The sequence below is a fragment of the Lissotriton helveticus genome, chromosome 9 (genome assembly GCF_964261635.1).
Source record: "Lissotriton helveticus chromosome 9, aLisHel1.1, whole genome shotgun sequence".
Classification (NCBI taxonomy): Eukaryota; Metazoa; Chordata; class Amphibia; order Caudata; family Salamandridae; genus Lissotriton; species Lissotriton helveticus.
In genome coordinates, this window is record NC_136070.1 from 181,896,394 (window position 1) to 181,913,635 (window position 17,242).

Consider the following 17,242-nt stretch of genomic DNA (forward strand, 5'->3'; position numbering starts at 1 on the left):
CCCAATTTATGAGTCGCGAGTCGCAAATGTGTCGCAAATTGCGAGTCGCTAATGTGACGCAATTTGCGAGTCGCAAATGTGACGCAATTTGCGAGTCGCAAATTGGTATGTCGAACATCTGGCCCACAGTTGCTTGTGGGCACGAGTTAAAGCTACGTGAGATAAGTGTAACAGATGAATTTCACTGTTTTTTTCATAAGTTTAAAACATTACATAGTCACTGAAATATTCACCTAACTATAACGTTAATTTACCTTTTGATATGGTGTTCATCACTTCCCATTACTCAAAGGAACTTCAGATGGAATGTACAGATAGGGATTTGAAAATACACATCTTGAAAACCTACGGAAATCAAACGGTGCTGTTCCTGAATGATTAGCTGGAGGGCTACCATTTTATTTCTTTAAAAACGTGTGCTCTAAATATTTGAGGAAATACTCTTAACAATGAATAAGTATTTGCAGTTGTAGCCCTCTTCTTGCTCTGTTCTGTTTTTGTTGTTCTTGTCAGTCAAAGAGACTATTTTTTAATGAATATCTTACTTTGAGGATGGAGAAGATGAATGAGAGCATGGAGGGGAAGCATTTTTAGGAAAAACCTCAATGTTGGCTTCCAGAGCACCCAATGGTTCAAAAAGTGATTAGAAGATTGCTGCTTTCACCCAGCTGAGAAATCATGCTATTTTCTTACTGAAGAAAGATGGTGTGGTTGGGTCTGCTTTATAGTTCTGGTATATAGGTGAACGACTCCCAAAATGGTATGCACTGCTGGTGAAGTTTTTCGCTATCTCCAAATGTTTTCCTATGCAAAAAGCCCCCTCAGCAGTTCTGGGTGACTCGATCGAACAAATGCAGCCGTTTCCATGGAACAAGATAATATCCTGCAATCTAGCAAGTGCCATAGCATGTTCTTAGCACCAAAATGTTGGAGGAAAAGACCTTCCTTTCCACTGAGTCAAGACATTAAGATCTCCTCCTAGTATGCGCTGATGGGAACATTTTCAGGTTCCCTCAGTCTAGAAAGGAAACATCAAAATCGTAATAAGCCCATCTGTGCTTCCTACCCAATTTCCCGCTGGAATACAGTTCATGTCATGTTGCACAGATCATGTTCATCATGACCTTGCTGAAAGGGAAGATAATGTCAGCCTTCTGTTTCGATGCCAAAAATCCCTGGGAAGACAGATGGTTTTGCTCGTCCTGAATACATTGCAAATCTCCAGCTGCCTTCCTTATTACTCGGCAAAGGGGGAAACGCAGCTGAGGGATGTCCCTGTCAGACTGGGAAGTTCTGCACAGGTGAGGGTTTTGAGGCTGCTCACATTTTGCGGATCCAGGGAAAGTCCAGCAGTGGTAGTGTTAGGTGGGAGGAGGTTCACTGCCTTCCTCCCATTATATTCATCCTTACTGGGATATATTTTCAGTCACAGGGCCCCAGAGTCTAAAACAAACCGGTTATTGGACTTTGACAATACTTTATGAAGAGAGGAGATGTGCACTTTAAAGTATAAAGGTACGTAGCAGGGTTCAGAGCAACGTTGAAGCCAGAACCAAAAACTGAGCCGGGTCTGGCAGTAGACTAATGCATCCACTGCGGGGGCCGGTGTTCGACCCCTTGGCCACAGGTTCAAATCCCGGCGAGTCCACTCAGCCTTTCATCGAACTGAGGTCGATAAAATGAGGACCATTGAGTGGGTAACAATAAACATCTGTTATTCAGCGCCAAGATACCCCGTTTGGGGTGAACGTGCGCTTTACAAATAGACGTTATGTTATGCCACAGGCATTTTCTCGGAGGGTGGCCTGCTGCTTGTGCCAGGCTGTCATTTTATTTAGAGGTCAGATTGTTGTGGCCTTGTGTGAACAGCTTACATCAAGACTGTGATCTCTATTCTCAATAATCTAACAATCCTATAGTAACACCATTCATTAAAACATTTGAAAAATGTTTAGCATACGGAACATTTTTATTAATGTGTGACATGTTGTGACTTGGACACCGTGACGAAGGGCATGCTTGCCAACAACAATAAGTAGCAGTTATCTGTATGTTATTCAAAACAATGTTAACAACTTTGAGCAAAAAAAGCACAGACCTTTGAATTTGTGTGTTTTGCACATATATATATATATGTTATAGACATTTGTAATGAACAGAGGAATTCATTACATATTTGAAACCTAGACAATACAATACAGGCCGAGACACATACTATTTTAAACCGGGTAATAAATCTCCCCAACATCATGTTTTAATTTGTAAACATGTTAGATGGAATGGTAAATAAGAATGACCATATCTGAAGTGACCTAAAAAGACGAGAAGAACGAACAGTCAGTTTTAAATACTGCTTCCTACATTTAACATCACCCTCATCACACGGATAAAAGCACACTCATGTTTCTGGTAACTTAGGAGAAAACAACAAAGCACTTTTTTTGTACAAAACTGAACATACATGTTAAAAAGAATACAATCAAATTGAAGTCTTGAACTGTGCTACATATTTCATCAATTCTAAAATCAGATAAATGTACTCAACTGCTATGCAATCCTATGTTCCAAAAGTTATATATAAACCCATTTTAGCAGCAGATTAATAAATAAAGATTTAACATCACATTTCACAGAATACTTCTGCTTCCTTGATTAAAAAAACAGCTCACCTTTATACAAAACTCCCAGAAAAATATTAAGGATTGTGCCTCAAAATTGGAAAACAACTTTGAAGTACTAACGTAATTGCTGTATTCATACAAAATCATACAGTGTGTAACATGTTAAGGCACCCATATCACTTTATAAGTTGTACATCATTATGACACACAGGGAGGGACCATTTCTTTAGTAGCTTTTATTAAGCTAACTTGATAAAACCAGCCACACAGTGGCGAGACAGAACAGCTGTTTCCAGCAGCCAGATAAAAATGATCTATTTTCCTGTCAAAAGAATTATTCTAACAAACTGAACTGAAAACCAAGATACACCGTTAAAACGTCCTTTGAGTTGACAATTTTATGTTGGAAGTTGAATATTCCTATGTCAATAATAATATATATCTGTTGATATTGCTGTAACCTAGTAACTATTTTCATGTCCAGCCAGTATGTAGAGATTGCTGTGCGCTGTAGGATTATCTGTTGGTCTGCTCTCTAACACCACAACCCTGCAATGAACAGAGGATACAGTTAACCATCAAATACTGTTTTACTTGCCGATTAATAAAAATCTTTACAAATAACAATATTTTGCGACTTCTATGCATTTGCCTCACAGAAATAAAATACATACAACTTACAATCATTCCGGCCAGTTACCAAATTTGACTCATCTAACCCCACACCCCAAAACGTAAATATATTTCCAATACAAATATAAAAGGCAGAATTACCATTTTTAATCTAGTCCACAAAACAATGAAAATTAGTAACAAGTTACTTACCTTCGGTAACACATTATCTAGACAAGATCTATCTGCAGATTCACTACCTTTGAATTTTCCAGGCATCAGACTGGATCCGGAAGATTTTTGTGTGAGCAGTACCCCTGCGCGCTGGTAGGTGGCATCGATCGGCTCCACACTGCATTGCTGGCATCGGAAGTGACGTCTGCGTCACCTACAAAGGCGATATCTCGGCGTGTTGGCATCAGTTACTTTTCACGCCAGGAGAGCAAAGCCATGAAGTGCACTGTCACTGGTGTGTCCAAACTAGGGCCCTGAAAGAGATCAGGCTTGACTCTAGAAAGTCGTCCGCATAGCAGAAAGGATGGGTGGATCGGTAAGGAATCTGTGGCTAGATCTGGTCTCAACCAGATAATGCGTTATCAAAGGTATGTAACTTGTTCATCTGATAGAGACATCTAGTGGCAGATTCCTTACCTTTGAATAGATATCCAGGCAATGCCATCCACGGTGGTGGGCTGCAGACAAATTCTAAACCAAAAGGTCCTGCAGGACAGAATGGGTGAAGTGCCCACCCCGGACTATCCAGGCAGTAGTGTATGGTAAACGTGTGCAGGGATGCCCACTTTGCTGCCTGGCAGATGTCCAGGACTGTGACGCAACGCACTAATGCAGTGGTAGCAGCTTTCCCCTGGTGGAATGAGCCCTTAAGCCCTCAGGGAGTTGCTTCATGGCTAGTGTGTAACAGATTTTTATACAGAAAACAACCCAGCGCGAAATGGTTTCTGTACTGCCCGACCCTTCTTTGCTGCAACATACCCCATGAAGAGTTGGTCATCCACCTGGATCTCACGTTTGCGGTCAAGGTAGAATGGCAACGCCTAATTTGGGTCCAGACTGAGTCGCTCCTCTTCTTTTGAGGAACGTGGAGTAGCATAGAAAGTGAGCAAGGTGATGGATTGGCCCACATGAATGGTGTTAACACTTTCAGCATGAAAGAGGCTCTAATGCAGAGCACCAACCTGTCCGAAAATAGACAGGAATGAAGGCTTGGATGATAAAGCCTGCAGCTCACTCACCCTCCGGGCAGATGTGACTGCCACTAGAAGGGCTGTCTTGATGGTGAGCAGATTTAGGGGACAATTATGAAGCAGTTCGAAAGGAGATGCGAAAGAAGGGTTTGGATTCATGTGGTATGCGATGGCGCCTGCTCGTGTGTACATCTGTATGAGAATGTTCTTGATAAGGCACGGCGCTACAGGCGGGGGATAACCCTGAACCCCTCAACAGACACAAGGTCCACAAATGTCTATACCAGATGCCTGTGCACATGTACGGCGAAATAACAAAATAGATTGATCTCTGTCGGTTGTACTTCTGTCCCGGATGATACAGGAATGAGTAAATTCCCAGGGTATGGTCAAAAACGATGAATGGACTCGAAATAGTGAACGGTGGAGTGTCACTCAAAACAATAAGCCGAGAAATTGCAACATACGAACGTATGAGAGCTGAGTTAGGCTCTGTCCAGAGTGAGTACTCCTCCAAGAGATGTGTACAGGGCAGGCGAGTATGCTGCTCAGTCTGAAAACCCACGGAGGAGGAGTACTCAATATGGGAGGAGTACGCACTCTGGATAGAGCCTCACTCGGCTCTCAAAGGTTTGTATGTTGCAATTCCTCGGCATATTGTTCTGAGTGACACTCCACCGTTTACTATTACGAGTCCATTCATCGTTTTTGACCATACCCTGGGAATTTACTCTTTCCTGTATCAGCCGGGACGGAAGTACAACCGGCAGAGAGATTAATCTACTTTCAGTTATTTTGCCATATATCCCTGAAGATGTCGTGGGTTTGTACCCTGATGAAACACGTGTTGATGGGCAATCGATCTATATTAAATACAGAGAACAAAAGATATTTGGAGTGTTCGGTCTATGTATTACTTGTTTGAAAGTTTACAGTGGTGATTTGCCTTATATTCCATCAAGTTAGAGACGCAGAACTTGCTCTGCAATTCACAACAATGTGTGCACAGGCATCTGGTATAGCCATTCGAAAGGAGCACACACCAGATGTGGGAACCAAATTAAGGACCCACTGAGGCCTAATGGAAGGGGGGAAAATATGTACAAGACCTTTCAGAAATCTATTTACAATGGGGGATTTAAATAAAGAGGGTTGGTCTGGAGCCACATGAAGGCCAACAAGGCAGAAAGATACCCTTTCAGAGTGCCCAGCGCAGAGCCCTTCTGGGCAAGGGTTAAAATAAAAAGTAAAATATCAAAAAGGGATGCAGAAAGAGGGTCAAAAGACCTTTCGGTACAATATAATACACATTTCTTCCACTGGCAGGCTTATACCGTCTTGGTGGAGGGACGCTTGGCTGCCAAAATAACAATGCAGACTGACTTCAAGAGAAAGGTCAAATGCTGTCAACTGTCGGCGCTCAATCTCCACACAAGAAGGTGTCGAGTTGACAGGTTTGGGTGAGGGACCCTCCCTTGCTGCTGTGAGAGTAGATCCTCCCCAAGAGGCAGCCTGAATGGAGGATCAATACTCATGCTGAGAAGCTCGGGATGGCAGTGTCTGCCAGATGCACAGTTCTATCTGCAATGCATAGGAGTAGCAATGGGGGCTACTTATGCCCCGAGGCTGGCGAATTTGTACATGGACCAATATGAGGAACAACACCTGTATACAGAAGAGAATCCATTCATCAATTCGATATCGATATGGAAGCGTTATATCGATGACGTGATCATGATTTGGACAGGCACGGAAGCTGATTTAAAAGACTTCTTCCTCTGGTTAAATGCAAGGTGTAAAGACATCCAATTCACCATAAGCTATGACAAAAAGAGCATTGCATTCCTTGATCTTTTGTTCAAAACAGAAGATGGACTAATACTATATGATCTCTACAGGAAACCCATGGAGAAAAATACCCTACTGCAATACGACTCTCACCACCCACGTAATTTACGTGACAACCTGCCATTTGGTCAATATCTACGGATGAGGCGTAACTGCACCAAAAAAACAGACTTCTTTAAGGAGTGTGAGACACTCACAAATCGCCTACGTGAACGTGGCTATCCATTAGGGCTTCTCAAACGTGCCAAGAAAAGAGCCTGGTATTGCCCGAGGGAAGAGTTACTGATCCCTAAAGAAAAGAAATCCACCACTGCCAGCTTAGTCTGTGTCACTACCTTCCACTCAAGGAGCAATATCATGAAGAAAACAATAAGGAAATACTGGAACTTGGTGGCATCCGAGCTCAATACCGATAAAGGTCCACTCTTTGCATTCAAGAGGGGCAGGAATATAAAGGATAATGTAGTGAAAGCCTTCCTTGAACCACCAAAACCAGCAACCCTCAGAGATCATCTGGGTCTACCTCCCATGAAAGGACACTTCAAATGTAGTACCTGCAAAGCATGCCCCTTTGTGCATTGATGGACCCTCCTTCTTTCACAATAACAAGACATATACATTGCCTTCCCTTACAAACTGCAACACTTCCAATGTCATATATATCGTTCTGTGTCCATGTAACAAACCCTACGTGGGACAGACAACACAGAAGGTGAAGGCTCCCAAACTGCAGCATATGAGTAGAATTCGTTGCAAGGTGCAAGGGGCACCCATGGTGGACCACTTTGTAACTCAAAACCATGATCCTGACAGTATGCGCTGGCGTATCTTGGAGAGAATTAATGCAAACCCAAGAGGGGGCTCTTTGTCCACTGCATTGAATAGAAAGGAGTGTAAATGGATCCACACCCTTAACTCTGTGAGTCATGGATTGAATGAACACGAGGAGATTTGCAAACAAATGGGCTTACTGTTACCTTGGTATATGAATCTCTTGTAACTCTGGTCATTTGGACTTAACATGAACTCCTTTTTGAACTTTCAAATCTCTCTTGATCGATGTATTCCTGTATGTTGGCTCTTGCAAATGTATATTTGAATCTCCTGTATTGCTGCAATTGCTAACCTTGGAATCTTCTTCTAAATGTTTTAAGTTGGTCCCCTCCACTAGTACCCCGTGACGTATGACACGGTACAGACCATGGGCCAGTCATGGCGCATCACACTGACGCTCCTGGGTTGCTTGGCAACCGACGTACCATGCGTCCTCGAGGAGATGAACCTCACGTCTCCTAGTCTTACGCCCCTAGTTTGATTGGGCCAGCCATGGCGGGTCAGAACCGCCGACCCGTGCTGCCGAGCAATGAGCATACTTATCGTTCCTGAGTTTCCCGGGCTCATTCTTCCTGCTCGAGCTTTACCTTGACAGCTCGGATGGCGTTTTGACATCGCTTTGACCGCCAGCGTTACTACCGTAGTTCGCAGTACCGAGGGTAAGCTAGCCGCGTGCCGGTCCCACTGCTCCGCTGATTACTCACCAGCGTAACTAATTTGGGCACCTAGATTGCCGACCCCTATAGGTTAATGCTGGGCACTCCCTGTAAATCACCTAAGCACATCCAGCTTCGCGTAACCTTAATTGCCTTTTAGCACTCCACGTAATTCACCTAGGCACTTCTAAATATCGCCTATCCTCCATTAGACCTCTTAATATTGATCTGGTCAGTACATTAAGGTCTCAAACCAGTTCCATTTTCTATCCAGATTGACCGACAGGCTTCCCATCGGATTCTATTCCCACCCGACCAGATCCCCTTTGTAAGTAAATTTCGACTTACCTCTGTCATTTGTGACGATGATTATCTACCTGCACCTCCTCCCCCTTCCTTTCCAGGTCCTTCCCACCCCTTGTCTTGATAAAGACCCGCCGCGACCACCAATTGGGGCGCAATAGGGTCGAAACGTCGACGCTCATACTTGGCCAAGATACCTCCAGGAACTTGGACATTAACCATCTATTTCCTTGGAATACTGACTTTGTAATACTGGCCTTCTAACGAAAGATAACACCCCTTCCCCATCCCCCGCGAGGTTCAACTGTATAATTTTGTATATAAGTGTCACTATATGCAATGCACTAGTCACTTTGTTCACCACAGTCACTAATCACATGTTTTAAGCATCTATCATAACCAAAACGGAATGAAGTAATTCCCGTGTATTGTGTTTCTTGTTTTTATTATAAAAAACTTTTTCTCAGCGAGGTTTGCTTTTGTGTTCTGAGCTGTTCCAGCCTTCCTTTAAATTAATTCTTGCTACCACCCGACAGAACCATTTTTGTTGTTAATTTAGTGTCTGCCAGAGCCACAAGGATGATTTGGGCCCGGTTGTTCTGGATATTCTTGAGAACTCTGGGCAGAAGTGGTATGGTCAGAAAGGTGTACAGGAGCTCTACTCTAGACAAAAACCATCTCAGAGCGAGAACCGCTTTGGAAACGCCAGCATGCAAAAAAATTTATGACATTGTGCGCACTTGGAGGAGGCGAACAGATCTAACCAAGGCTGTCCCCAGTGCTGAAAGAGACCATGCGCCACCTCTGGATGGAGACGCCACTCTTGATCGGCAAGGCATGGATGGCTGAGTTAGTCCGGTCTGGTGTTCAGGTAACCTGCCAGGTGTGAAACCACCAGGGATATGCACTGCTGTTCCAGCCGTTGAAAATGCTCGTGGCAGGTAACATCGATGGGCAGGTAGGATGGAAATATGAAAGCAAGCATCCTGCAGGTCCAACGCTACCATCAAGTCTCCGGGGTCCAGGGCAGACAGCACCTGAGCCAAAGTAAGCATCTTGAACTTCTCCAATTTGAGGAAGAGGTTGAGGGTTCTCAGATCGAAGATAGGGCAAAGCCCTTTGTTCTTTTTGTGGACCGGAAAGTAGTGGGAAAAGCAACCACTGCCTACTTCTGACACGGAACCCTCTCTCTGGTTCCCTTGGCCAAGAGAGCCGTGACTTCCTCGCGGAGCAGGGACAAATGATCCTCCATGAGTGGAGGCAAAGGGGAGGGTAGGATTTGAAGGGAAGGGAGTATCTGTCTGATGTGATGGTCTGCCAGTGGCAGAGATAATGGGGATTCTGCCACCAACTTGACGCCTATGATCTTGTAGGGCAAGATTAAGAGGGCTTTGAGGCTGCAAATGTAGGAGGATTGGTGGTTGTGGCAGCCCTCTGACTACCCGAACCACGGGGTCGGTATGCACAGGATCCTTGCCTAAGCATGGACTGGGCAGTTGAAATCGGGTGGGGGCTGGGGTAGGGTAGGCGTGGTTAAAAATCATTTCTGTGGCTATGAAAGGGGTAAGAGGCAGACTGGGTTGATAGTGGGCAACTGAGAGGCCCAAGGACTTGGCCGTAGCCCGTGAATCCTCAAAGCGCTCCAGCCCAGAGTCTGCCTTGTCTCTGAAGAGACAGTAACCATCAAAGGGCATGTCCATGAGGGAAGCCTGGACATCCCCTGAAAAGCCAGATGTTCTCAGCCATGTGTGGCGTCAAAGCACCACCGTTGTCAAAAACACTCTGCCCACCGAGTTGGTTGTATCCAAACCATAACTAATGGCAAACTTTCCTGTATCTCTCCCATCTGTTACTGCTTTGGAGAGCACAGCCTACGCCTCCTTCGAGACCCATGGAAGCACCGCCTCCTTCGAGACCCATGGAAGCACTTGCGCAACAGTGTCCCACAGTTTGTGGGGGTAGTGGCCCAATAAGCATGTGGTGTTCACCTACAGCAACGCAAGGCTGTTAGAAGAAAAGATCTTCTTACCCAAGCTGTCCAGCCTCTTGGTTTCCTTGTCCAGGGGTGCGGCAGGGAATGTGCCATGGGACGTAGAAGCTTGGACTACAAAGCTCTCAGTGGTCGGGTGTTGAGTAACGAAACTCAGGTCCCCAGGTACGGCTCGGTGACTGCGGGTGATTGTCCTGTTTACAGGAGCCCCTGAATTGGGCTTAGACCAGGTTCCCAGGAGGACATACGTCAGTGCTTCATTAAAAGGGAGCAATGTGTTCTGAAGAGGAAGCTCCCAGCTGTAGCACTTTCATCAAGATGTTAGTTTTTTTTTGTTTAACTTTATTTTCATTTTATATTCAAACGTGTTTATTGATCATTGCATTACATACAGCAGTAGCAGCAAAGAAACAAAACAAAACAGAGTCTGTCCCGACAGTTGCAGCAAAATGAGAACTTCCAACTTTACATTGACACTGGTGGGCAGTATCCTTATACATTGATGCACATACAACATCATTTTACAATCAGGGGGTACATCCCAATCCCTCTCTCGCAGCAGTGTGAAACAGCCCAACCCAATAAGTGGCAAGTCAAACAGGGCCACACTGCAGCCCTGCAGCGTCCCCAGTGTTTAAGCCAATCCCTGTCCTCTCATGTTCCTCCCCTGTTTCTTCCTTAACTTAGTTACGGGCCAAATATTTTTAGGCTTAAAGCAAGTGGGCATAAGTGCATTGAAGTTTTCGGAGTGTGTATTACAGCAAGGTAGGTCGGCACACCATTCCTCTTTAGTGGGTGTGGGGCCCTTCATTCATCGTATAGCGATCCTGCGCTATGCTATTAGGATACCCAGTGCTAATAATTTGCCTGTGCCTTTGGGATACTCCTTAGTGTAGCCTAGCAATACTTCCAGGGGAGTCTCATTCCTACTCCCGCTATGTCCTGCAATGCAATGTACACCGCCTCCCAAAACCTCTGAATCCCCGGGCAGTCCTATGCTAGATGCGTGAAGTTTGCCTCTGCCACCCCATTCTCTGCAGAAACTTATAGCGTATTACGCGATGTCTGCCATTTTGCGATATAGTCTTTGTCTTTGTGTCCCTACAGCAATATACCCATTGTTCATCAGTAATATCTATCTGTAATTCTGCGCGCTATTCCTGAAGCGATTTTACAGCAGGAGGGTCTGGCTCCGCGTTTGCAAGTGTGTAGAATATCGAGATCAAGGGTTGTGGTGGTCGTGCACTTAGCAGGTACGTTACAGGGGTAAATTCAGGTAGTTCTAGCATGTCCTCCCCCAGTATTGTTCGAAGTGCATGCCTTGCCCGGAAAAAATGAAATCTTGCCAACAGAGAGGCTTCCAGGAAAGTTGTGTAAAGCGTATCCCATTGCTTGACTGTCCCATCCAGAAAACAGTCACCCATACTGATTATGCTCAACACACGCATGGTTGTGATAAATTCTCTCTCTTCTCTCATTGGCAACTGCCGGCACATTTCCAATGGCAATTTGGGAGAATAGAATAGGTAAAACCCCAAGATGTTAGTTTTGACTGCCACAGAGGACAACTCGAGATCCAGGACCTCAGCCTCACCATGGACTAAGATGCTCCCTCCTCCATAGCAACGGTAGGGGGAGAAAGCATAACAGCATCTGGGGAGGTCTCCAGACCACTGACATCCCTGAATTCCTCCCACCAGTCCATACCACCTTCCAACTGGTATTCCAAAAGGTCCAGGGACCTCTACCCACTCTTCATTCTTGTCTACCCCTTCAGAATAGGGCTAAGGCTCGGACCTAGGACGCAGTGGTCCTGTCAGTGCCGGAATCGGTGTGGGTCGATGCAGCGCTGTGTCATTGGGTATCAGGATGGGGCTGGCGCCGAGAGCATCAGCGCCAGGGCTGGGGAAGGTCGCAGTGGCAAGCCAGCACCGGTACTGGTCCATGAGCAGTCGGTGCAGAACCCAATGGGGCTACTCTTTCCCAGTGGGGCCCAAAGGCCGGTCAAATACTTAGGATTTGTGGTAAGATACCACAAATCCTACAAGGGACTTGATGAGCTGTAGGATTAATTTTTTCTTTCCAAGCATTTCCTTAGGATTGCGGAGACTCTCGTCTACAAAAGATACACTTTCTCTTTTTATGTCTATTTCTGGTCCAAAGTATGTGAGACTCTCAACTCGCTTTGACCCGGACAACTCCATATTGCTATTCAGATCTAAACTAAAGAAGGTTTAGAGTAGAATTGAAGTTTTGCGCTCCCTTGAGTCTGCCTTTATGAGCCAGCTGTCACCGTATGTGTAAACAAATACTCTTGTTTTACTCAGATGGGTTGCTACATCTGCCATTCGCTTTAAGAAAGTCCAGAGAAAATGTCACTGGCGCACTGAGGGTAACTAAGCCGGCACTTGAGAGGCAGTGGGGGGAGCCCCGGTGGCCCGTCCCGCAGTGGACTCCAGCAGTTCAACGACCGGAAACCAGCCCCGAACGGAGATTGGGGCCATGGGGTGCACGGTGCGGCACTAGAGTAGTGGTTGGCAGAGCCCACGTGGGCGGACCCCGGGGCCTTCTGGACATTGACATCTCGTCCCGACCTCTGGGTGCCCTGACCGGGGTTCCCTGCGGTGGCCAGCTTGATTGAGCTCCACTTCCTGGGCTGGTGTGGTGTGAGCGCCTGGGGATCAACGAGTCGGAGTGGGCAGTGTCTTGCGCCGGCCTTGGCTGGGACATCGAGGAGAGCCCCGAAATACACGCGCCACAGAAGACGCAAAGATGGCAGGAAAGGGCACCAAAGGTGGCACGGCACAGGCCCGTCTCGAGAAATATGCCTATGACAAGGGCACGTCCTCCCTACCAGAGGGGAGACCACCCGGTGGGAAATCGACGGATGGAGCAGGAGTGAAAAAGGCGACATTGGATGACGTGATGCGAACGTTAACACAGGTGCAGACTACAGTGGGCTCGATTTCTACCGAGATTATGCTACTGAGAGCAGACCTTCATAAAATATTGGAGAAGGTGGGCTCGCTGGAGGTAGTCACGAAGTCGTTGGTGGAAGATGTGTCAGAACTACAAACGGCGATGGAACGAGTAACAGCGGAGAATAAAGTGTTGAAGGTGAAGGAAAAGCTTGATGACCAGGAAGGACGGTCCAGAAGAAACAACATAAGGATCCTGGAAGTTCCGGAATCTGAAGGTACGGGGGCAACGGACCTATTCGTAGAAGACCTGATCAAAACGAAATTGCAGCCTAAAGGCCTGTCCACCTTCTTCTCCGTTGAGAGGGCACACAGAGTACCGGGTGGGCGACCGAAACAGGGTGCAGCCCCAAGACCCATCCTAGCACGTCTTTTTAACTTTCGTGACAGGGATGCCATCCTACAGGCAGCGAGAAAGTCCCCTCCTGTTAAAATACAAAATGCGACACTGGCCTTTTTTCCGGACTACACTGCGGAGGTTGCCCGGCGCAGAAGGACATTCTTAGATGTCAAAAGAGAGCTGAGGACACGAGAAATTCAGTATTCAATGATTTTCCCAGCCAGGCTGCGAATAGTAGCCGACAATAAGACTTGGTTTTTCGACACCCCTGAAATGGCGCAGGACTGGCTGGAGGGATGGAGAATTGTCACGCAGCCCCGCCGATCGAATAGGACACAGGGAGATCGGCACGCAGGGGATCGCGCGGGCTCGCGGACTCCGGCACGTGAAGAACGGGAGCTTTCACCAGTGAGAGAAAGGGCAGAACAAGACCCTGAGACGGGACAGTGACCACCCGGTGGATAAGGAACGTTTGCTGAACATGCTGGCTGCCTAAGAGACTGCCATTGGACACCGGGCAGAGGGCTTCCGAGGAGGGTACGAGAGGCCGCCGACTGGGGGGTGTTCCTCACCTCAACGAGCAAGTATTTTCTATGAGGTTTGGGTTAAGCACTCTGCTAAGTTGGGGGGGCGGGCAGTTACGAGTCTGTGTAGCATGAGGGCAGGTAGGGGGGGGGGAGTTCTGGGAGGGGTAGTTATAATAGTTCATACCTCAGAGCAAGAGGTATTGTTTATTGACAAGTTGACTCAAGGTAGGAAGATACAATGCAAGGTCACTGATAGCACACAGACTGTACCACATAAACGACCACATGAGTACTTACCTGCGGCACACGTGGATGCCTCATTCCTAGTTACACATGGCACAATACATACAGGCTAATGCCCTGCAGGGAGGCCTCCAACTGTCACCTGTGACGCCATTACAGATCATGTCCTGGAATGTGCGGGCCTGGGAGATAAGATTAAGCGTGGACTAGTCATGCAGGACATCAAGAGGACCAATCCAGTCATGGTTCTTCTCCAAGAGACACACCTGGTAGGCACTGCAAGTCAGGCGTTAAACAGGAGGGGCTACCGAATGATAGTGCACTCTGAGTTTACCTCTGGATCGCGGGGGACGGGAATTCTGTTGCGGAATTCGTCCCCGTTTATACTCCAATCTACCAAAACAGACGAGCAGGGCCGTTTCGCGGCTGCTCATGGACAATGGGAGGGCAAGCCACTGACTATAGTAACGGTCTACATTCCACCGGCGTTGCATGCCATTGCACTTCCTGTTCTGGGGAAGTTCCTCCTGGAACTCCCAGAGGGTGATTTAGTCATGGGGGGGGGGGGACTTTAATGCGGTTGTACATAACACACTGGATAGATTCCCGGTTAGAACACAAACTCCTGGTCCCTCCCGATTCAGCGATTTCCTAGAGGCGCAGGGATTGGTGGACATATGGAGAAGCCTACACCCCAATGAGCTACAATACACTTACTACTCAGCTACGCATAATAGCTTGTCTCGCATCGATTATTTCCTCACTCTGGGCGATGGCCTCCTCACTATAGATGAAATACATATTAAACCTAGGGGTATATCTGACCACTCACCGTTAATTCTTACTTTGTCATGTCCGGAAAGGGCCTATAAGAGACTGTATCAGATACGCCCAGGATATCTCGCTATACCGGCTATAAGAAAGGAGTTGAAGAAGACTACTCGGTATTATTTTGCGGAAAACACGGCCTCGGTAGAGTCCCCAACGATTCTGTGGGATGCCTACAAAACAGTTCTGAGGGGACAGGCCATATCAACCATAACAGGGTATAAACGCACACAAGGGAGGGAACTCTCACAGTTAGAACTAAACCTTGCTGAGGCGAACAAAGCCGATATGGCGGACCCGACTACAGACACCCTACACTCCCTTCAAATATGTCAACGACTACACGATAATCACCTAAAACAACGGGTAGTGGCGCACATGGCGGCAACCACGCATTAAAAGATACGATGTTGGGGACAAGGCGAGTAAACTTCTGGCTTGGTTGGAAAAGAGAAAGGAAGGGGGAAGGAGTATACTGCAACTGAAGGATGCGGGCGGGGTGGTGCACACGCGTCCAGCGGCAATCATCGAGACACTAGCAGACCACTTTCAAGAGGTATATACCCCGGAAGTTGAGGTCATGGAAGAGATAGCAATAGCGGCGCTCGGTGATGTGGCAAAGCCGACGCTGTCCCAGGACACAGTAGAGGCGCTTGACTCGGACTTTACGGTAGAGGAGGTGCAAGGGGCCATCAACGCGATACACTCCGGGAAAGCACCGGGCCCTAACGGAATTCCTATCGAATGGTATAAGGCGATGCCAGAGACGCTGGGCCCGCCCTTATTGGCCATGTACACGGATAGCCTTGCACAGGGGATCATGCCTCTCGACCAGCGACAGGCCACCATCGTGGCGATCCCAAAGCCGGGCAAGCCACCTGACGAGTGCGGGTCATACCGACCAATATCGCTCCTCAACGTGGAGTCCAAGGTTTTGGCGAAGTTGTTGGCCTCCAGGTTGATGCCATGACTCGCCCAGCTGATTCACCCAGACCAATCGGGCTTCATGCCACATAGAAGTACAGCGCTAAACCTCCGTAGAGTACATGGAGCAGTGGCGCGCGCACCACTGCTGACGGAACCGGCGGCCATCCTATCCTTGGATGCCAGGATGGCGTTCGACATGGTGGAATGGCAATATCTCTTCACGGTACTGGCTCATATGGGCTTCGGTCCTAAATTTATCTCCTGGATATGGCTCTTCTATAATGGTCCGGTGGCATAAGTGGCGGCTAACGGACACATCTCCCGTGAGATACCATTGAATAGAGGGACAAGGCAGGGGTGCCCGCTCTCTCCGTTATTGTTTGCATTAGTCCTAGAGCCGCTGGCCTCAGTCCTTAGAACCACCCCATTACTAAGAGGAGTCAAATGGGGGGACAACTGGGAAGAGAGAGTTTCCCTTTATGCTGATGATATGTTGATATATCTGATGGACCCAGAGAGGGGCATCCCAGACGTCCTCGCGTTGTATGAGAAGCACGGACAGGCGTCCGGCTATAAGATCAACTGGACGAAATCAGTGATATATGAGCTGAGAGGTCCCTCTCCGATTCTCCCAAGCGACTGTCCACTCGAAATAGCGGACACATCGTTTAAATACTTGGGGATATACATTACACGCAATGCCGTGGATTTCTATGACCAGAATCTATTGCCACCATTAATTAGGCTGAAGAGAGATGTCGGACGGACACTGGAAGACCCTTCCGCTTACGTTGCTAGGGAGGGCAGCATTGTATAAAATGATGGCACTGCCGAGGTTCCTGTACGTGCTGGAGAATGCTCCGAGCCTGGTACCACCACGCTATTTACAGAGGGTGACGGCAGTGGTAAATAATTTGCTGTGGGGCGAACGCCCGGCGCGGATAGCACATTTGAAACTCAACAGAAGCTGGTACGACAGGGGGATTGCCCTGCCCAATATACAACTATATTACTGGGCGGCTCAACTGAAAGTCCTCAATCAATGGTTACATGCCCCACAGGATGACCCGGCTTACCTAGCAGACAGAGCACAGCAGGGTACACATAGTCTACTGGCACCGCAATACCACAAGGGTTTAGCGGCAAAACTAATGGGTCCAACCAAACACACAATGACACTCTGGCACAGAGCACAGGCGAGGCTTCAGTGGAAGGGAATCATAACGAAACTAACACCTCTATGGGACACTAAAGCACTGGGTCACTTGCGCCGCACTAAAGGTTTCACCCAATGGGACAATATAGGAATTTCCACAGTGGGAGATTTGTG

The 17,242-nt window shown here is 47.3% G+C and overlaps 1 protein-coding gene across 1 annotated transcript in view; it reads right to left on the reverse strand.

Annotated features, from left to right (window-relative positions):
* Window positions 1-1,950: 1,950 nt before the first annotated feature.
* MAP4K5 (mitogen-activated protein kinase kinase kinase kinase 5) overlaps window positions 1,951-17,242 on the reverse strand; it is a 686,515-nt gene continuing 671,223 nt past the window's right edge. The window contains exon 32 of the mRNA XM_078659722.1: window positions 1,951-3,170. Coding sequence (XP_078515848.1) covers window positions 3,083-3,170 — 88 coding nt within the window. The 3' untranslated portion in view covers window positions 1,951-3,082. The remainder of the gene's footprint in view (window positions 3,171-17,242) is intronic.